Source organism: Callorhinchus milii, unplaced genomic scaffold (assembly GCF_018977255.1).
Source record: "Callorhinchus milii isolate IMCB2004 unplaced genomic scaffold, IMCB_Cmil_1.0 Scaffold45, whole genome shotgun sequence".
In the NCBI taxonomy this organism is placed as follows: Eukaryota; Metazoa; Chordata; class Chondrichthyes; order Chimaeriformes; family Callorhinchidae; genus Callorhinchus; species Callorhinchus milii.
Window position 1 is genome coordinate 213,605 of NW_024704786.1, and position 20,936 is coordinate 234,540.

At 55.9% G+C, this 20,936-nt stretch overlaps 2 protein-coding genes across 2 annotated transcripts in view; one reads left to right on the plus strand and one right to left on the minus strand.

Moving 5' to 3' along the window:
* The first annotated feature begins 140 nt into the window (after positions 1-140).
* Positions 141-7,812, plus strand: si:ch211-11n16.2 (zinc finger FYVE domain-containing protein 1). The gene is made up of 11 exons (XM_042345416.1): positions 141-514; positions 1,343-1,850; positions 2,295-2,512; positions 3,037-3,143; positions 3,530-3,638; positions 3,904-4,001; positions 4,386-4,503; positions 5,376-5,546; positions 6,519-6,699; positions 7,016-7,114; positions 7,541-7,812. The coding sequence occupies exons 1-11, from the start codon at positions 407-409 to the stop codon at positions 7,771-7,773; spliced, it is 1,950 nt and encodes a 649-aa protein (XP_042201350.1). The 5' UTR covers positions 141-406; the 3' UTR covers positions 7,774-7,812.
* A 6,160-nt stretch (positions 7,813-13,972) lies between these two features.
* Positions 13,973-20,936, minus strand: part of numbl (NUMB like endocytic adaptor protein) — a 7,130-nt gene continuing 166 nt past the window's right edge. Inside the window, exons 2-9 of the mRNA XM_042345430.1 lie at positions 19,688-19,762; positions 18,917-18,991; positions 18,129-18,269; positions 17,345-17,518; positions 17,242-17,272; positions 16,449-16,745; positions 15,502-15,669; positions 13,973-14,743 (exon numbers count right to left, since the gene is read on the minus strand). Of these exons, the coding sequence (XP_042201364.1) occupies positions 14,034-14,743; positions 15,502-15,669; positions 16,449-16,745; positions 17,242-17,272; positions 17,345-17,518; positions 18,129-18,269; positions 18,917-18,991; positions 19,688-19,762 (1,671 nt within the window). The 3' untranslated portion in view covers positions 13,973-14,033. The remainder of the gene's footprint in view (positions 14,744-15,501; positions 15,670-16,448; positions 16,746-17,241; positions 17,273-17,344; positions 17,519-18,128; positions 18,270-18,916; positions 18,992-19,687; positions 19,763-20,936) is intronic.

Here is a 20,936-nt window from a genome sequence, read left to right on the forward strand (position 1 = left end):
TTGAGTGTGAGAGTGGAGTGAGTGTGTGAGTGACTGTGTGAGTGAGTGTGAGAGTGACTGTGTGAGTGAGTGAGTGTTGCAGTAACACAGAGCAGTCACTGGGAGTGAACTTTTCTTAACAAAACAAAACCAATACCAATCCGAACGCTTTTCGGGGCGTTTCGACGTCAAAAAACAACGTCGGAGTCGAGAAGCCGAGACCTGGGGATCATTTATGATTTATGATTTATGAATATCTTTGTGTAATATTTATACAGATACAAAATATAGATTTATTTTCCAACTGCAGAGGAGAAAGTCAGAGAGGAAGAGAATTGGAGATACATCGTTGCCCTAAAAGACACAGAGACACAATAATAATAATATATATATAAATATAAATATAGAGACGTATTTTATACATCAAATGATGTCAAGTTCGCTGCATAAAGAGAGAGATTCTTCCATCAGCGACAGTCAGACAGAGGGAGAAGTTCAGAGCTTTTTGATTGTGGATGAAAACGAAACTTTGAAGGTTTGTAACTTTCCCTTTTTGTTTCTTGTTGTTTTGTTCAAATTCTGCATTGGGGGGAGAAAGGGGGTGAGGGGGGAGGGAGGGGTGAGGGGGGAGAGAGGGGGTGAGGGGGTGAGGGGGGAGGGAGGGGGTGAGGGGGAGAGAGGAGGAGGGAGGGGGTGAGGGGGGAGAGAGGGGGTGAGGTGGGAGAGAGGAGGAGGGAGGGGGTGAGGGGAGAGAGAGAGGGTGAGGGGGAGGGAGGGGTGAGGGGGGAGGGAGGGGGTGAGGGGGGAGGGAGGGGGAGGGGGAGGGAGGGGTGAGGGGGAGGGAGGAGGGTGAGGGGGGAGGGAGGGGGGGAGGGGGGAGAGAGGAGGAGGGAGGGGGGGAGAGAGGGCGAGGGAGGGGTGAGGGGGGAGAGAGGGAGGGGAGGGGTTGAGGGAAGGGTAGAAAGGGTTAGAGAGGGACAGGGAAGGAGAGAGTGGGGGGGGTGTTGGAGGGAAAGAGGAAGAGAGAGGGGGAGAGGGGGAAAGGGGAGAGAGAGAGGGGGGAGGGAGAGAGTGGGGAAGGGGGAGGGGGGGAGGGAGAGAGTGGGGGGAGGGGAGGGAAAGAGGAAGAGAGAGGGGGTGGGGGGGGTGTGATGGGGAGTGAGGGCGTGGGGGAGAGGGAGAGAAAGTGATGCCCCCCTTTCAACCAGACTAAACTGGGTATTTTGTGGGCGAAACCCGGCAGCTGATGGCGCCCGGAGCCGTCCCCCACCGACAGACGTGGGTCGACGTCGACCCAATTTATTGATCGCTATTGATTATTGATTGTTTGTTGCCGATCTCGATTCTGCCCTCTTCTCTGCAGGTGGGCGATGCGGAGAGCTTTGCCCGGAGGCTGGGCTGCCGGGGGGGAGAACCCCTCAAGGTCCTGTCCGTGTTCGGCAACACAGGCGACGGCAAATCCCACACCCTCAACTCCGCCTTCTTCGGGGGCCGCGAGGCCTTCCCCACCTCGGAGAGCCAGGACTCGTGCACGGTGGGCGTGTGGGCAGCCCGGCCCCCCGGGGACCTGCCCCTGCTGCTGCTGGACACCGAGGGGCTCCTGGGGGCCACGGCCGGGCAGAGCCAGAGGATGAGGCTCCTCCTCAAGGTCCTGGCCGTGTCCGACATCGTGGTTTACCGCACTCGGGCCGAGCGGCTCCACACGGACCTGTACCAGTTCCTGGGCCGGGCCTCCCAGGCTTTCCTCAGGCACTTTGCGGCCGAGCTCAGGGTCCTGGCCGCCCGCTGCGGAGGCTCTGCCCACCCCTCCAGCCTCGGCCCTGCCCTCCTCGTCTTCCACGAGACCCTCCACACCCAGCTGCTCGGCGGGGGTGAGCCCAGCGCCGGGGGGAGGGGCTGTGGGTGGGGCTGTGTGGGCGGGGCTATGTGTTGGGGTGGGGCTGTTTGTGTGGGGGGGGGGGCTGTGGGGGGGGGGCTGTGGTACTGGGGAGGGGCTATGGGGTGTGGGCGGGGCTGCAGGTGGACTTGTGAGCGGAGCAATGGGCACAGCGAGGGAGAGAGGGTGGGGTAGGAGGGTGACCGAAGGTTGGGGGGAAAGGGGGAGGGATGGGGGTCAAGGGGGGAGGGGGTTGGGGTCAGGAGGGGGGAAGGGAATGTGGGATGGAATTCCAGAGGACGGGGGTGGGTGTTATGAGGGGTACGGGAGGGTTTGGGGGAGTGTTTCGGTGCTGGATGCGGGGGTGGGTTTTGGGGGTGGTGGGTGGGGGGAGACGGTGAGGACGGGCGGGGGGTGACTTTGTCCCCAATCGTCGCAGACCCTCCGGCCCAGGGCAGAGCCGAGCAGCTCCTGCACAAGAGGTTCCACGAGTTGGGGTTGGACACGGAGGCCTTCAGCTCAGTGGAGTACGTGGGGACGAGGACCCAAGACAGAGCCACCGACTTCACCGGCTTCCGTCTCGCCGTGAGACGCTGCTTGATGGACACGTCTGCTCGGTCCCCCAGACCCCTCTCCGTGGTCTTCGCTGCCCTGCAGGTAAATAACGACCGGACGCCCCTTCAGACGAGACCTTAAACCCTCGCTCGCTCACTCGGTCGCTCTCCCCGTCTGCACTCCGTCCGGGTGGAAGTTAAAGATCTCCCGTAGCGCTGTGGGTGGGGGGGGGGGGAAGAGAAGGGGAGAAGAGAGTCTCTCTCTCTCCACTGACAACTCTCCCCCCCCTCCCCCCCCCCCCACACACAAATAAAATTGGTCGCTCACTCCAATCCACGGCTGTTTGTGGGGACGCCGCTGGGCGCAAATTGGCTGCCACGTTTCGCCCCAAAACGCACAGTCACTACACTTGACAGAGTGTCCCTTGAAGCGCTTTGAGACGTCTCGAAGAAGCGATCGGGCGCTGTGTCGAATGCGAGGATTATTTTTTATTTACTATTATTATTCTTATAATTTATTCTTATTTATTCTTATTTTACTATTATTTAACATTTACTATTGTTGTTGTGATTTATTATTATTATTATTATTATTATTATTATTATTATTATCTTCTCTCCCCACAGGCTCTGAGCCAAAGATTCAGTGAGCAGATCGCAGAGGGTCACCTCCCACCCACCTCCTTCTTCCCCGACAAATATTTCACCTGCTCCTGTGTGTGTCTGAGCTGTGGGTGAGTCCGTGGGAATATTCCCATCTCAACCTCTCTCGCGCCCGAGTCTCCTTCAGCTCTCCCCCCCCCCCCCCCTCCCCCCCCACACTCGCCCCACGTTATAATCCACGGCTGTTTGTGGGGGGACGTCGCTGGGCGCAAATTGGTTGCCGAGTTTCGCCCACAAACCACGCAGTCACTACACTCGGTAGTGTATCCTGTGGAGCGCTTTGAGACATCTCGAAGGCGAGAGAGAGAGAGAGAGTGAGAGAGAGAGAGAGAGAGCGCGAGGAGGGAGGGAGGGAGGGAGGGAGGGAGGCGGGGGGGGAGGGAGGGAGGGAGGTGGGGAGGGAGGGAGAGTTTGCCCACTCACTGGCTTTGGTGACTTGCCTTCTCTCTGATTGAAGTGTGCGATGTGCAAACAGTATGAACCACTTGAAGGACGGCATTCCTCACACAACCGCCAACCGCTGCCGTTACACCCATCAGCATCGCAACCAGGTCCTGATCTGTAAGGTACGTGTGTTCCTGGAGCTCAGGGGTTAGACCCCTCGTCTCGAAGGGTCGATTCCCGGGCGGGTCAGGTCGGGGCGAAACCTTCGGCAACTCTGGGGACGTCCTCCTGACATGAAAGGCACTTTACAAATGTCATTTGTTGTTGTGGTTGATTTATTATTAATTATTATCAATTACCATTATTTATTATTATTATTTATCATTCATTTTTATTATCTATTATTATTATCTATTATTATTATCTATTATTATTATTAATACACAGATGTGCTACGAGCGAGGATTCGAGGTGATTGTTGTCCCGAAAACATCTGCGTCGACCGACAACCAGTGGTTGGGGTTGGCCAAGTACGCCTGGTCTGGGTGAGTCCACATCTGGCCTCCGGGGAGAGGAGGAGCTATGGAAGGGGAGGGGGCTGATAGAAAGGGGGCGGGAGTGTGGAGGGAGGGGCTGATGGTGGGAGGAGGGGCTGATGGTGGGAGGAGGGGCTAATGGTGGGAGGAGGGATTTCCTTACTCCCCCCCCCCCCCCCCCAGCTGTCTGTGGGGACATCGCTGGGCGCGATCGGCTGCCGCGTTTCACCCACAAAACACACAGTCACTACACGTGAAGCGCTTTGAGACGTCTCGAAGAAGTGATGAGGCGTCGGGTCAAACGCCGGGATTATTATCATTATTATCATTATTATTATTATTGTTGTTGTTGTTAATGTCCTGACTCTCGCGCACTCGTACCTGGGTTCACAGCTATGTGTTGGAGTGCCCCAACTGTGGGATTATCTACCGAAGTCGGCAATACTGGATTGGGAACCAGGATCCCGCGGGCAGTGTGGTGCGACCGGAAATCAAGCACGTCTGGCCCGGAGTGAGTGGTCCAGGCGGGAAGCGGGAATTGTGTCGGGAAGATTTTGTTTTTTTGCCCAGTCGGTGTCTGTCACATGGAAACCCGTCACCGTGACCGGTCGGGTGTCTGTCACACACGGAAACCCGTCACCGTGACCGGTCGGGTGTCTGACACACACGGAAACCCGTCACCGTGACCGGTCGGGTGTCTGACACACACGGAAACCCGTCACTGTGGGTTAAGAGTCTCCAAACCCGACTGAGAATTCCCCACATCCCCCCCACACCCGGGAACCCCAGAGAGAGAGTGTCAGGATGGGATGCGCTCTCTCTCTCTCTCTCTCTCTCTCCCTGGAGGGACGCCCCCTACTTATCAAATTCCAGAGAGTATTAGGCACAGGTTGGGCGAGAGCCAAGGCTTGAGTGGGGGGGGGAGCCCAGAGTGTGCGTTGGGGGTAACTGCTGGAGTCTAACCGGCTAAACCCTCACACAATTCGGCCATCGAGAGAGAGCTTAATATTATTATGTTGTATTATTATTAGGTAGTAATATTACTATTGCATTATAGTATCATTATAATTATATTATTATTTTATTGTATTATTTTTATATTATTATATTACTATTGCATTATTATTATTAACCAACAGTATAGCTCTCTGGGCCACTAACCTGTGTGAGAGGGCGAAATAATAATAATAAGTTATTATTATCCAGTGAAGTGCTTTGAGACGTCTTGAAGACGTGATAAAGCGTTGTATCAAATGCGAGGATTATTATTATATTATTATAACCAGCGCTACCGTACCTGAGAACGATGTAAATGCCAATTATTGTTCTAATATTATTACNGGGGGTTTGGCTGTATGTGATGTCTGGTTCTCGCTGTCTCAGGCCGACAGCTTCCACAAGGACAACAGTCACGGAGCTCAGAGACTGATAGATGGCGTGAGCTGCGTAATACAGTGCGTGAGTTCCTACAACCAGAGACCCGCCACTGCCATCACCTCTTGGCTCACGGACACCGTGGCTCCGGCTTACTGGACACCCAACAGCCAGATCACTGTGAGTGCAGCATTCATAATGTAGTCCCCGTAGCTCAGGGGTTAGACCCCTCCCCTCCCACCCCACAGCCCCTGTAGCTCAGGGGTTAGACCCCTCCCCTCGCACCCCACAGCCCCTGTAGCTCAGGGGTTAGACACCTCGCCCCCCACCCCACAGCCCCTGTAGCTCAGGGGTTAGACCCCTCCCCTCGCACCCCACAGCCCCTGTAGCTCAGGGGTTAGACCCCTCGCCTCGCACCCCACAGCCCCTGTAGCTCAGGGGTTAGACCCCTCCCCTCGCACCCCACAGTCCCTGTAGCTCAAGGGTTAGACCCCTCGCCTCGCACCCCACAGCCCCTGTAGCTCAGCGGTTAGACCCCTCCCCTCGCACCCCACAAGCCCCTGTAGTTCAGGGGTTAGACCTTGTCTTCTGATCCTCACCCTTGTCTTCAAATCCCTCCACTCCTCCGCACCCCCTGACCTCTCTGACCTCCTCTCTCCTCACAACAGCGCCCGTTACCTTCATTCCTCCGGGTCTGGCCTCCTCCTTGTCCACCGAGTCCTCCACTCCACCCTCGGTGGCCGTGCCTTCAGCCACTATGCCCCGAGGCTCTGGAACTCCCTTCCTCCGCCTCGTCCCCTCTCTTCCTATTTTCAGGTCTCGGCTGAAGACCTTTCCGCCCTTGGTCACCTTCCTCCCCTCCCCCCGGCTCGGCCCCGGGATCCGTCCGGCGTGGAGGGCACTATATAAATCCAAGTTGTTGTTGTTGACCCCTGGCCTCGCGAGCCAGAGGAACCCGGGTTCGATTCCCGGGCTGGTCAGGTCAGGGGCGAAATTTTAGGCAAGTTTCCTTACTCCACCCCCCCCCCACACACACACACACACAGACACACGTACAGACACACACAGACACACACATACACTTGCACACGTCGGGAACTATATAAGGGCAAGTTGTTGTCGTGTGTTAACGTGAACTTGGGCCCCTGACAGGAATGTCACGGGTGCAGGAAGGTGTTTGCGGACGGACAGAGGAAGCACCATTGCCGCCAGTGTGGGGAGGGATTCTGTGACCTGTGTTCGGGGGGGAGGAGGCCTGTGCCCGAGCGAGGCTGGGGGGCAACCCCCGTCAGGGTCTGCAATGCCTGCCTCGCTGCAGGGGGGGGCACAGCAGGTAATCACACGCTCGCACTCTCGCTCGCACACTTGCTCGCACCACTGCACGTTCCCGCAATCCTTTGCTTGTTTGCACACTTGATCTCTGGCACACACAGTCTCTTGCACACACAGTCTCTTGCACACTTGGTCTCTCGGTTGCTTGCACACTCGGTTGGCGAGAGCCCAAGGCGTGCGGGGTGGAGGGGAGGGGAGGGGAGAGAGCCCAGAGGGTGCGTTGGGGGTAACTGCTGGAGTCTAACCAGCTAAACCCACACACATCTCGGCCATTGCTTTACCCATTGGTGGATCTGGTGAACACTTTGCCTTTACAGCGGCCGGAGGTGAGGGGGAGGGTTTGCTGGCGAGGAGGTTCGCTGAGGCGGCTGAGAGCACTCTGCACGCAGTCTCGTCTGTGGTGGACTATCCCCTCGGTACGTCTTAAATCTCCTCTTAATACCTGTAGCTCAGGGATTAGACCCCTCGCCTCACAAGCCAGAGGACCTGGGTTTGATTCCCGGGCAGGTCAGGGCGAAACCTTAGCCAAGTCTCCTTACTTGCCCACAAAACACACAGTCACTACACTTTGCATTGTATCCTGTGAAGCGCTTTGAGACGTCTCGAAGATGTGATGAGGCTCTGGGTCAAACGCCCGGGTTATTATTATTATTATTTTGTGTTAATACTGTTACTACTACTATTATTATTTATTATTACTACTATTATTCATTATTGTTACTGTTATTATTCATTAATATTATTACTATTAATTCTATTATTCGTTATTATCGCTATTATTGTTCATTATTATTGCTATTAGTTAATTATTACTATGATTATTCCTGTGGCTCTGCCCCCAGGGTTTGTGAAGGAGGCAGCGAGGCCTGAGTACTGGGTCCCTGACCATCAGATGGTGAAGTGTCACCACTGTGAGAAGGCTTTTACCCCGGACACCCCCAAACATCACTGCCGCTGCTGTGGGGAAGGCTTCTGTACCGACTGCTCGGGGTCTCAGCGATCGGTCCCCTCCCGGGGCTGGGACCACCCTGTTCGAGTGTGTGTCGGTTGCAACGAGAAGAAAGGTGACTTGTAGGGAAATGTGTGCTTGTGTGTATGTATGTGTGTGTGTGGGGGGGGGGGTGGCGGGGGCGGAGTTGGCCCCTTTTCTGCCCTTTCTCCCCCATCTCCCCCAATGCCCCCCAACTCACGCACCCTCACAGAAACACGTCACGAATCTGCCAGAAGTTTCCGCTCGATCGATTGCCCGTCACGATCAGGAAGGATTTTTACTGTCAGGAGACAACGACAACAGCGACAACTTGTGTTTACACGGCATCTCACTCACACCCCCACCACCACCCCCCCCACCCCCCACTCCCCCCCCCACTCGCGCAAGTCAGTGTTCACGACTATGGGTGATAGGCTGTTAGAATGACATTCTCTCTCTCTCGCGCTCTCTCCGTTTAATTGTAACACTACTCTTTCAGGTAAAATGGTCATTATTTTATACCTTTGAATAAATAAATGACAATCCAATAAATATGCCAATAAATGACAATCACTAACCAAAGTGGGGACTACTGCTCACTTGTTCACTCACTCTCTTACTCCCTCGCTCGCTCACTCGCTCACTCGCTCACTCACTCGCTCACTCACTCACTCGCTCACTCGCTCACTCACTCTCTCTCACTTGCTCGCTGTGATCTTAAATAATAATAAATTAATTAATTAATCATAATAATTATTAATTAATGCTACTGATAGTTAATTTGGTCACTCAATCTACCGCTTGTTTGTGGGACTGGTGCTGTGCGCAATCGGCTGCCGCGTTTCGCCCACCCACCAAATACGCAGTCACTACACTTATTAATAATGAGTATATCTCGTGAAGCGTCTCGACGACGTGATAAGGTGCTGTATCGCACGCAAGGATTGTTAAGGATATACTAGCTGTACCCGTGGCTGCCATAGCTCATCAACGATAGATCGCCCCCTACACAAAAAAATAATATGCCCATGACACTCCCCAATGCAAATCCTTTCCAGTGAGGTATAAATCATATCTTTACGTCAACCGGTTATTGTGTTATTGACAGACAGACACACACACAGACAGACACACAGATATTTCATCTCATCAGTTTGGATTACACCAAAATCGGTACCAAACAGCGCCACCTGCTGTCGGTCTGTGCAGCTGCAGCGGGACAGTCGTGTGTCGGGCTCGGGCTCGGGCGGCAGACGTGTGGTCCCACGTTCTCACTGTGGACAACACCAGAGAGGTTCAGGGTGAGGAGAAGCCTTCGACCCATTTGACCTCCTCCTCCCAGCGTCCCGGCCCCGATCAGTGACAACCGTCCTCGCATCTGACCAAGCGCCTCACCTCAAAGCCCTTCACGGGATACACCGACAAGTGTAGTGACTGTGTGTGTTTTGCGGGCGAAAGGCGGCAGCCGATCGGCCCCAGCGACGTCCCCACAAACAGCCGGGGGTTGAAGTGACCGAATTATTATTATTATATATTTTTAAAAGGGATTATTAGCCCCGGAAAGTGATCCCCCGATCGACACAGAGGCGCATGTGTGTGTGTGTGTGGGGGGGGGGGGGGGGGGAGTAAGGAAACTGTTGGGGTGGAATGTCTCCTGGTTTGAGGGTTGATCTCCAGTCCTGACTGTAGAGGGAGATCAAGACTCTCAGCGAAGATAAACACTGTGTTATTAATAATAATAATAATTATCCTGGCATTCGCTACAGCGCCCGATCCCGTCCTCGAGACGTCTCAAAGCGCTTCACGGGATACGCTGTAAAGCGTAGTGACTGTGTGTTTTGTGGGCGAAACGCGGCGGCCGATCGCGCACAGCGACGTCCCCACAAACAGCCGCGGGGTCGAAGCCACCGAATTATTATTGTTTTGAAGGGGATTATTACCCCCGAAAAGTGATCCCCCAATCGCCTGACAAGCGACTGACTGCCGGGGACACGGGCGCGCGTGTGTGTGTGTGTGTCTGTGCGTGTGTGTGTGTGTGTGGGGGTGTGTGTGTGTGTGTCTGTGTGCGTGGGTGTGGGGGGGGGGGGTAAGGAAACTTGCCCAACGTTTCGCCCGGTCCTGTCCTGACCGGGAATCAAACCCGGGTCCTCCGGCTCGCGAGGCGAGCGCTCTAACCGCCGAGCTGCAGGACCGCACGACACGCCAGGACCCTGCGTATCTCTCTCCTCTCCTCTCCCCCCCCACCCCCGGCGCTGGGTGACGAGGCGGTTCATTTGTGGGGGGGGGGGGGGGGGAGACGGGTCGAGTGGCTTTTATAAGAGGTAAAACTTCTTTTTATTGGAAACTTGCAACTGAATAAACACGTCCCCTTAGTAACCCGTCAGCTCCCACCTTTACACACCCGTCAGTCAGTACAGAACAGCGGCGCCCGGCGGGTAAGAAAGAATCAGATCATTCCTAAAGACATAGAATATCAAACCTTCCCCCTCCCTCTTCCCCCCCCTCCCCCACCACCCACTCCCCCCACCCCGCAAATCCTCCCACGATTTCACCATAACATGGCAGCGTTTCAAAACAAACGGGGTGGGGGGGGGGGGGGAGGATAAGTGTAGAATCGCGGCAGGAGGAAGCTATTTGGCTCATCGTGTCTATCTGCCCTCTTTTTGTTGTTAATCACTTTCTTTCTCCCTCTTCCCCCCCACCCACCCCCCCCCCCAAACTCAACGTAAAGGGTGTCAAAAGTTTCTCCCGACACGCTGACTGCCATAGCTGCTCCTTACCTGTAAAGGTTGCTTTTGAGGGCCCAGGAGCAGGAAGCCTGGCTGATTTCCACCTCCCTGACCCTAGGAAGGTCAGGGAGATAATTTATGTCACATAATAATAATAATAATACTTGCATTAGACAAGAGCGCCTTATCGCTCCTTCGAGACGTCTCAAAGCGCTTCACAGGATACACTAGTGTAGTGACTGTATTTTGTTGGGCAGCCAATTGCACACAGCAGCGTCAACACAAACAGTCGTGGATCGAGTGACCAAATTATTATGAATTTGTTAGTTTATGTATTTCGAAGGGATTATTATTATCCCTGGAAAGCGATCCAGCAATCGACTGATGACGGGATTCCTAATTACTGCTGGTAAACAGAGGTGTGTGTGTGTGTGTCGGTGTGTGGGGGGGGGGGGGGAGTAAGGAAACTTGCCCAATCCTTCGCCCTGACCTGACCCGCCCGGGAATCGAACCCGGGTCCTCTAACCCCTGAGCTACAGGGAGAGACTCCAGGAATAAAAGCACAGGCAGGTTTGATGAGCTGAATAACGTCCTCCTGTGCTCTTAAGGGTTAGTCGGTGGGGGGGGAGGAAGGTTTTAAGAGGTTGCGATACACTCGATGATAAGTCAACACAAGTTTCTCAATGACCGCAGCCTTAAATCTCTCGGTCGCGTTAACCCTCTGTCGGTATTTTACAGCTTATCAAGCAAATAACTATTTAAAATATATATTAATGCAATATAAAATAAGGATTTGGCATTAAGTTAAACCACAACATGGGGTGCTGTTCAATATAGGGCCTTGGCTCAGTCCGTCAAGACAACGGGGGGGGGGGGGGGGGAGAAGGGTGGGTGGGGGGAATGATGAGTGGGGTTAGGGAGTCGGGAGACAGTGAGGTTTGATCGGATCAGGTCCCGGTCCCGGTTGATTGGAGTCAACCGTAGACCAGGAAATTTGGAATGTTCTAGAATGCGACATTGTCAGGGATGGTCGGCACATCCCGAGGAAACCATCTGTAAACTTTCTGGCCATCCAGGGTTGTGGTGGGGGGGCGGTGGGGGTGGGGAACGGAAGGGTGAGGGGGTGGGGGGGGGGGATTGGGGAGGTTGAGGTTCATGGAAATTTGATGTGTTTTTCCTTCTCAAGCACTGGCTAAAGTCTCACCTCCCAGACCGTGGCAGTTGGATAATAATAATAATAATAATCCCGGCGTTTGACCCGACGCCTTATCCCGTCTTCCAGACGTCTCAAAGCGCTTCGCAGGATGCGCCGTAAAGTGGAGTGACTGTGTGTGCGCGCTGTGGGCCAAACGCGGCAGCCAATTGCGCCCCCAGCGACGTCCCCACACACACAGTCAGGAGGTAGAGGGTGTTCCTCATCGGATCGTTAACAATCCTTGCATTTTGACATAGCACCTTATCACGCGGTCGAGGCATCTCAAAGCGCTTCACGGGATACACTGCCAAGTGCAGTGACCGTGTACTTTGTGGGCGAAACGCGGCAGCCAATAATTGCGCCCATCGACGTCCCACAAACAAATGGATCGAGCGATCAATATTTTTTTTGGGGGGGGGGGGGGGCGTGGGGATTATTACCCCTGGAAAAGTGATCCGCCCATCGACTAACAACCGGGTTCCTACTTGCTGTTGGGTAACAATTAATTTAACCGAATATATTACTGGCCATAAAGATTTATAAACTCTGGAAAGTGTCGATAATTTTACTTTCAAATGGGCTGTAGCCGTGGCCGTGAGTTGGAATGAGGGACCGGGCACCGGATCCTGTTTTTATCCTTAAATAAAAATCCTGGAAAGAAGAATTCTTAATACATAAAATGGTAGTTTGTAAACTCCGGTCCCATCATCCCAGTCCCCTGCATCCCATTAATCTCCCATCTCCTTCCATCTTTTCCCATTCACTTCATCTCTTCCCAGTCGTTTCCTATAGGATCCCAATCGCTTCCCCACTTACCCTCAAATCACATCACATCCAAACTCCTATCTTCACGCAGCGAGTGGTTGGTTGGAATCTGCACTGTGTTGCCCAAAAGGATAGTGGAAGCCAATTCCATAACAACTTTCACGAGATATTTGGGGAGGACAAGTCTGCAGGTCTATGGGGAGAGAGCGGAGAGTGGGGTTGATCGGGGCTATGGGGAGAGAGCGGGGGAGTGGGGTTGATTTGGAAGCTTGTTTCAAAGAGCAGCACAGACACGATGGGCCGAATGGCCTCCTTCTGTGCCCTATAATTCTCTGATCCCTCCCTCTCCGTCTCCCCAGCCATCTCTTCCCATCTCCCACCAATTTCAAAATGGCCGCTAATCCTCCTACAAGTCCTCAGCCGGGCTTGATGAGGTGGGAGTGTGTTTAAGGTTAGAAAGCCAAGGAAACCTGTGAAAATAACTGCCCCCCACCCCCACCACTCCCCCATCACCTCCCCACCACCAACACAAACAGTGAACCCTTAGATTGTATTGGAATATAATTGGGACAAGACTTGTTAAACGACTGCCAGATGATGGCAGGTAAACTGGATGGCCCTCGGTCTCCTTTCGTCCAGCAAATTCTTATGTCCCTCACCCCCACCCCTCCCCCTCTTGTCCCCTCCCTCCTCCCCCACACCTGGATGCTGACGATGTGATGAACTGTAAACTCAATGTCAAGGAGAACGTCTGAGGGTAATGGAACTTACGTCAAACCATCTTCGAAGCTTCTGGAAAGACAACTCAATGAGATGGGAGGTGGAGAGGGGATGGGGAGAGTGCGAGGGGGAGAGGGGGGGTGATGGGGCATTATTTTTGGGTGTCTTCCAAAATTGTACAGATTGTGCCCCCCACCCCCAACCCACTCCCCCCTCTACTCTCCCCCCATTCCTCTCGCTCTCTCCACCATTGACTTGTAACAGGTATTACCTGGGTCACAGGCAATGGCTGGCCCTGGGAGGAGAGGGAGGGGCGGGGGGGGTGGGTAAGTGATGGAGCAGCCATTTTCTGTTGCCTGTGTTCACTATGTTCTCCCCCTCACCATTCCAAAACACAAGTCACTTCCTCAAACTTTCACATCAAAGTGTCCATCAACAGGATAACGTGCATTGGGGGGGGAAGAGGGTTTGGGTCTCTTAACCCCTCAACCCTCTCGCCTTCGATTCCCCCCTCAGCCCCACCCAGTCTTTAGAAGGGAGCTGGAGTCAACAACAACAACAACAACTAAACGAGGAGAGTCCTGTTGTGTGGGGGTGGGGGAGGGGTTCGTCGGTTCTTGAGAGAACATTGATATCTTCTCCAGAACGAAAAAAAGGAAATTATATATATATTGTATATATTAAAAAAAGTCTCATTTTTTTGTCTAGTGGTTTCACCGTTCAGTCTTTGAGATCTTTGCGGTCACTGTAAGCGAGGGAGGGAGAGGAGAGGAGAGAGGGAGGGAGGGAGAGAGGGAGGGAGAGGAGAGAGGGAGAGAGGAGGGAGAGGAGAGAGGGAGAGAGGAGGAGGGAGGGAGGGAGAGGAGGAGAGGAGGGAGGGAGAGAGAGGGAGGGAGAGAGAGAGGAGGGAGAGGGAGGGAGGGAGAGGGAGATAGACCTTTGCCAGGTGCTGGCTTTCAAAGATGAATCTCGAATGTCTTCTGTAGATCGTTGGAGAAAGGGTTGGTGGCGAGAGATGAGGCCTGTTGCTGGGTGTTTGTCTCCAAAGCTGCCCACTGAGCTTCGAAGGGGTCGATCTCCTTGACTGCTCTCCCTCTGGGTTCCGGAGGCCACGGACTGGTCAGAACGCTCACTCCGCTCGGGCCTGTGAACCCCTTGGGCTCTTGGCCGAGCCTGGGCTGCGGGTACCCGCTGTTGGCCTGGCTGCCGAAACCTAGGGGGAAGGCAGTGGCTTTGCTGTGTTGGTGGAGAGTCTGGAAGCTGGCGGGGCTCCCGAAGGCGTTCGCCACCATCTGAGAGGGTGTGATGCCCACCACGGGGACGTTGGCGCCCGGGTAAGACATTCCGTTGGCGTAGGTCAGACACGGGGTGTAGGGTGCGACCCCCAAGAAGGCTGTGGGGGCTGGGAGGGGAGGGGGAAGGGGTGGGGGCGCGAACATGCCCGCCGGGGGCGCTGAAGAGGCATCGAAAGGCACCGGGAAGAGCTGGGGCGGGGGGCAGGCCGGGAGGGTCACCGAGGTCACAGCCCCCCCCATCGTGGGCTGCTGGGCCCGCAGATTTTTGGTGACCTCCTCGAGCCAGCGCTCGGCTTCCGATGGGGTACGTCTGTGCCCGGGCTGGAAGGCTGGAGTGGTCATCGGGGTCGATTCCCCCCAACCCCCTGCACCTGAGAGACAAACCGCACACAATAAAACACGGCACAACACACACACACAGGCGGCTCGGACACCAATAGCTCCACAGCATCCCCCACCCTTGCGTAGGGTAGCGTCCCAGAGCACGTGACAGCGGCAAAGGGAAGGAGGTAGGGAGAGGAGGGGAGAGGTGACTATAGGCACTGGTTGAAGGGGAAGGTCTCCAGGCACGACCCTGAAGTCGGGGAAGGAAGGGGGCGAGGCTGAGGGAGGGATTGGGGGAGAGGGTGACGGGAGTTTCGGGGCGTAGCGTCTGACAAGGCAGCCGCCGATGGCGGAGGGGAGGGCGCGAGCTGGAGGCCGGAGCCTGTCGAGGGAGGGAGTGGGTTGTGGGTTGAGGGGAGAAGGGAGCAGGTGGGGGAGGTTGGGAGGCAGGTGTCGGGGCGGGAAGGGATTTGAAGACGAGTGAGAGGGTTTCACGTAGGGAGGACATCCCCAGGCGCTGGACGGTCAGGGGTTTGGACCAGAGCTGGGGGTTGGGATCAGGAGGGGTTAGAGGCCGGGGAGGGTGGGGTAGGAGGGTGACCTTAGGGCTTAGGATGAGGCCTTATTCCCAGGGTTTCCCGTTGCCTAAGGTCTCGCCCTGACCTGACCTGACCTGACCCGCCCGGGAGAAACCGGGTCCTCTGGCTATGCGAGGCGAGGGGTGGTGGGGGGGGGGTCTAACTCCTGAGCTACAGGGAGAGAATCCACGATGAGGTGCTATCCCAGACATTCCCCTTGGCCTTACCCTGAGTGTCTGCGGGAGGTATTGTGTGCGCGGTTCCTGCAATCGAGTTGATCAGTGACGGAGAGGAGAATGGATCATCGGAGGCTCTGGTAAAAGATGTCGTGATCTGTGAGCAGAGGGCGTTGATAGTGTCGGGGTCATTGCTCGGCGAGGAGTCAGATTCCGGTACTAGAGAAAGAGAGAGAGACACGCACATGTCACCAGCACACGCCAAGCCCCCAACCACGCCCCCACCCCCCTCCATCACCCACACACACGCCAAGCTCTCGCACACGCCAACCACCCCCCACCCCCACTCCCCCACACGCCAGGTCGAGACGTCTCAAAGCGCTTTACGGGCTACGCTGGACCCGGGTTGGATTCCTGGCAGGGGGTGAAACCTTGGGCAAGTTTCCTTACTCCAGGTCTAACCCCTGAGCTACAGGGGCTGTGGGGTGCGAGGGGAGGGGTCTAACCCCTGAGCTACAGGGGCTGTGGGGTGAGAGGCGAGGGGTCTAACCCCTGAGCTACAGGGGCTGTGGGGTGCGAGGGGAGGGGTCTAACCCCTGAGCTAGAGGGGCTGTGGGGTGCGAGGGGAGGGGTCTAACCCCTGAGCTACAGGGGCTGTGGGGTGCGAGGGGAGGGGTCTAACCCCTGAGCTACAGGGGCTGTGGGGTGCGAGGGGAGGGGTCTAACCCCTGAGCTACAGGGGCTGTGGGGTGCGAGGGGAGGGGTCTAACCCCTGAGCTACAGGGGCTGTGGGGTGCGAGGGGAGGGGTCTAACCCCTGAGCTACAGGGGCTGTGGGGTGCGAGGGGAGGGGTCTAACCCCTGAGCTACAGGGAGAGACTCCATGATGTGATAGAATAGAATGGCGGAACAGGCTGGAGGGGCTGAAGGGACTCCTCCTGTTCCTACGTGCCCCTCAACCCTCCCTCCGTCGCCCCACCCTCCCCCCCCCCACCTCACCTGGGCTGCTCCCCTGAAGGTCCGTGGTTTTCCTCTGCAGTGTGGAGGGCAGGTCGCTGAGCCGGAGAGAGAGCTGTCGTTTGAAGGGCGAGTTTTTCTGGCTGAGGACAGGGAATCCCCGGAACGATCCCTGCCTCACAAGCTGCTCCAGGGGCGCGTGTCGCCGGGGGATAGCTCGCTGCCCGCCAGGCTCCCCCCTCTCCCCCGGGGAGCAAGCCCCCGCAACCTGCCCCGCGGGGGGGGAGCTGGAGCCCGGTGGGGGCTGGGGGCCGGGGGAGGCGGCGGGGGGCGTTTCCGCTGCAAACGAAACAACAATTTAATGATAATGATAATCCTTGCGCTCGGAGTCAAGAGTACAGGGGGAGGAGTCAGGGTGTGGGGAGGGGTCAGGGTGTGGGGGAGGAGTCAGGGTGTGGGGGGGGTCAGGGTGTGGGGGAGGAGTCAGGGTGTGGGGAGGAGTCAGGGTGTGGGGGAGGAGTCCGGCCGTGTGGGGGAGGAGTCTGGGTGAGGGGAGGAGTCAGGGTGTGGGGAGGAGTCAGGTGTGGGGGAGGAGTCACAGTGTGGGGGAGGAGGCACAGTGATGGGGAGGAGTCAGGGTGTGTGGGAGGAGTCAGGGTGTGTGAGGGAGGAGTCAGGGTGTGTGAGGGAGGAGTCAGGGTGTGGGGGAGGAGTCACAGTGGTGGGGAGGAGTCAGGGTGTGTGGGAGGAGTCAGGGTGTGTGAGGGAGGAGTCAGGGTGTGTGAGGGAGGAGTCACAGTGGTGTGGGCGGAGCCTGACTGACACCCCCCCTCACCTTTCCTCTTCTCCTGCAGTTGCCTATTGGCCTCCCTGTCGGGCTGGGCGGGGCCAGAGCTGGAGGCGGGGCCTGAGCTGGAGGCGGGGCCTGAGCTGGAGGCGGGGCCTGAGCTGGAGGCGGGGCTGGGGGCGGTGATGCGGAAGGACCCCTCCCTGGTGAAGCTGGTGCGACTGGGGTCGAAGCTGGCGGTCACCCCACACTCCTTCTCCCGTCTCTGCTTCCGCTCCAGGCAGGCGGCGAACGCACAGCCCACAGCGTGGCTCAGCCTCTCCCCCTGAAACACACACACAGTCACTACACCTACCCCAGCCCCGCCCCCAACCCCCAGCCCTGCACCCCCAAACCCAACCCCCCAACACAGCCCACAGCGTGGCTCAGCCTCTCCCCCTGAAACACACACACAGTCACTACACCTACCCCAGCCCCAGCCCCGCCCCCAACCCCAGCCCTGCACCCCAAACCCAACCCCCCAACACAGCCCACAGCGTGGCTCAGCCTCTCCCCCTGAAACACACATGCAGTCACTACACCCAACCCCAAACCCTAACCCCAGCCCTGCGCCCCCAGCCCTGCGCCCCCAACCCCAGCCCTGCGCCCCCAACCCCAGCCCTGCGCCCCCAACCCCAGCCCTGCGCCCCAACCCCAGCCCTGCGCCCCCAACCCCAGCCCTGCCCCAGCCCGGCCCCAGCCCGGCCTCTCGCCCTGAAACAGACACACAAACCAGCGTCAGACTCTGGCTGTGTGGGAGTAACAGTTGTGTTAATGGGGGTAACGGTTGTGCTGATGGGGGTAAATGGTTGTGTTAATGGGGGTAACGGTTGTGCTGATGGGGGTAAATGGTTGTGTTAATGGGGGTAACGGTTGGGATAATGGGTTACACTCACCGAGTCCTTCAGAGCGAGGAAACAGTGGCAAATCCAGCGCCGAGTGGTCCCGTCCCGGCAGATGTAGGAGAAAGCTTTGTCGTAGTTACGGTCGGGGGCACAGAACGAGACCTTCTCAATGGTCTGGTCCACAATCAGGTCCTGGGGGCGGGGGAGAGAGGCACTGAGTGTGAGAGGGGCGAGTGTGAGCAGTGAGCGAGTGTGAGCAGTGAGTGTGCGTGAGTGCGAGCAGTGAGTGTGAGCAGTGAGCGAGTGTGAGCAGTGAGTGTGCGTGAGTGCGAGCAGTGAGTGTGAGCAGTGAGCGAGTGTGAGCAGTGAGTGTGCGTGAGTGCGAGCAGTGAGTGTGAGCAGTGAGCGAGTGTGAGCAGTGAGTGTGCGTGAGTGCGAGCAGTGAGCGAGTGTGAGCAGTGAGTGAGTGCGCGTGAGTGCGAGCAGTGAGTGTGAGCAGTGAGCGAGTGCGCGTGAGTGTGAGCAGTGAGTGTGCGTGAGTGCGAGCAGTGAGCGAGTGTGAGCAGTGAGCGAGTGCGCGTGAGTGTGAGCAGTGAGTGTGCGTGAGGGTGAGCAGTGAGTGAATGTGAGCGGTGAGTGTGAGCAGTGAGTGAGTGTGCGCAGTGTGAGTGGTGGTGGTGGTGGCGGGGGGGGGGGGCAGAGCGATGCCAGGGCTTTAAAGGGTTAAATTCCGAGGCCAGAGCTCTGAGCTACACCACTTCCCTGAACTAATAGAGTGGCAGAACAGGCTCGAGGGGCTGAATGGCCTCCTCCTGTTCCTACGTGACGACGCCCCTCACCTTCGTTTTGTCATCGACCACTCGGAGTCCGTCTGCGGACACCCACAGAATGGCCTTTACGGATTTTTTCCCCGTCTGTAAAACAGATACACGTCCACATTTACATCTTTTTAACCACCAACAATAACAACAACGGCGACGATGACTAACAATGATAATTAATAATAATTGATGATTATTGTGACTCATAATAAATGATAATCCTCAGGTCTGACCCGTCTTCGAGGCGTCTCAAAACCCTTCGCGGGACACGCGCCGTAAATTTGAACTGACTTTATATTTTTCGGGCGATACTCTTCGTGGTTAATGGTTATCTCTCGGTTGAGAGACGTCTCGAAGAGCTTCACCGGCGGTTTACTGCCGAGTGCAGTGTCTGTTCATTTTGTGGGTGAAACGAAGGCAGTCTTTTTTGTTCGAGGGGATTATTTCGCCCGAAAAGCGACCGCATCTCTTTAACAAGAACTTACACCTGTCGGTGAGCTGTTATTATTAGTATTATTATTATTATTATAATAACAATCCCTCCAAAAAACAAAAACAATAATTAAAATGGTCATTTTCAACCCACGACTGTTTGTGGGACATTGCTGTGCGCAATTGGCCGCCGCGTTCGCCCACAAATATACAGTCAACTCACTTTACAGTGTGTTCTGTGAAGCGCTTCGGGACGTCCTCTCCCGACGTGAAAAGCGCTCTATCACATGCAACGATTATTATTATTATGATTATTAATTATTATTGTCGTTGATTAAAAAGTTCCCCATAACTCACCGTTTTCAGTTTCTTGACGGCGTCCTCACAGATGTGCATTCCTCGCGATTCATCCACTTCCACATGACCCAAATACTGTTCCCACCGACACACACACACACACACACAGAGAAAATTGATCAAAACCGAGTGTCCGACACACACGGAAACCCGTCACCGGCGCTGATATTTGTCAATTGTTGATATTATTGTTGTTGTTGTTATATCAGTGTTTACTGTTGTCATTGTTATTGTCGTTATCATTGTCGTTATTGTTATTATTGTCGTCGTTGTCGTTATCGCTGTTTTGTTGTTATTGTGTTGTTGTTGTGGTGGTGGGGGTTCTGTTGTTGTGGCGGTGGGGGGGGGCTGTTGTTGTTATTGTTGTGGGGGCTGTTGTTGTTGTTGCTTGTTGTTGTTGCTGTGGGGGCGGTTGTTGTTGTTGTTGTGGGGGGGGTTGTTGTTGTTGTTGCTGTTTGCTGTGGGGGGGCTGTTGTTGCTGTTGTTGTTGTGTGGGGTGTGGGAGGGCTGTTGCTGTGGGAGGTGTGCGGTGGGGGGTGGGTTGTGTGGGGGGGGCGGTTGTTTGCTGTTGTTGTTGCTGTGTGGGGTGGGGGGGGGCTGTTTGCGGTGGGGGGTGTTGCTGTTTGTTGTTGTTGTTGTTGCGTGGGGGTGGGGTGGGGGTGTTGGGGGGGGGCTGTTGTTGTTGTTGTTGCTGTTTGCTGTGGGGGTGTTGTTGTTGTTGTTGTTGTTGTTGTGGGGGTGTTGGTGTGTTGCGTGGGGGGGCTGTTGCTGTGGGGGTGGGGGCTGTTGTGGGGTGGGGGGCTTCAATTTCCCCTCACCTCCGCCCGTTTCCCGCCCCTCCCCACCCACCCACCCCGGACGATAAAGTTTGTTGTCCCGAATCTCGATCGGATCATAAACTCAAGTCATTTCTGACCATTTGGGTTTGTGCTAAGTGTTTCTTAGCCCCTCCCACTTGTTCCCCCCACCTCAACCCACCCCACCTCACCCCCACTCCCATGTGTATCCCCACCCCTAGTCCAGCCCCACCCCTCATCCGAGCCCCACCCTAAGCCCTAACCCCTTGGCACCCAAATCTCACCCACCCGTCCCCATAGCACCCAACCCCCCCACTCCAACCCTGGCTTGCTTAGACTGAGTTTGGTTCTTGTTCTCGACCTTCATCTCTCTCTCTCTCTCTCCCCGGCCGGCTCCCTCCCTCCCTCCCTCCCTCCCTCGTTCCCTCCTCTACAAGACCTGGAACTTCCAC

Coding starts and splice junctions, on each gene's coding strand:
- si:ch211-11n16.2 (XM_042345416.1), top strand. CDS start 407: ATGATGTCAAGTTCGCTGCATAAAGAGAGAGATTCTTCCATCAGCGAC. Junction 1,851..2,294: donor CACCCAGCTGCTCGGCGGGG/GTGAGCCCAGCG, acceptor CAATCGTCGCAG/ACCCTCCGGCCCAGGGCAGA. Junction 6,700..7,015: donor TGCAGGGGGGGGCACAGCAG/GTAATCACACGC, acceptor TTGCCTTTACAG/CGGCCGGAGGTGAGGGGGAG.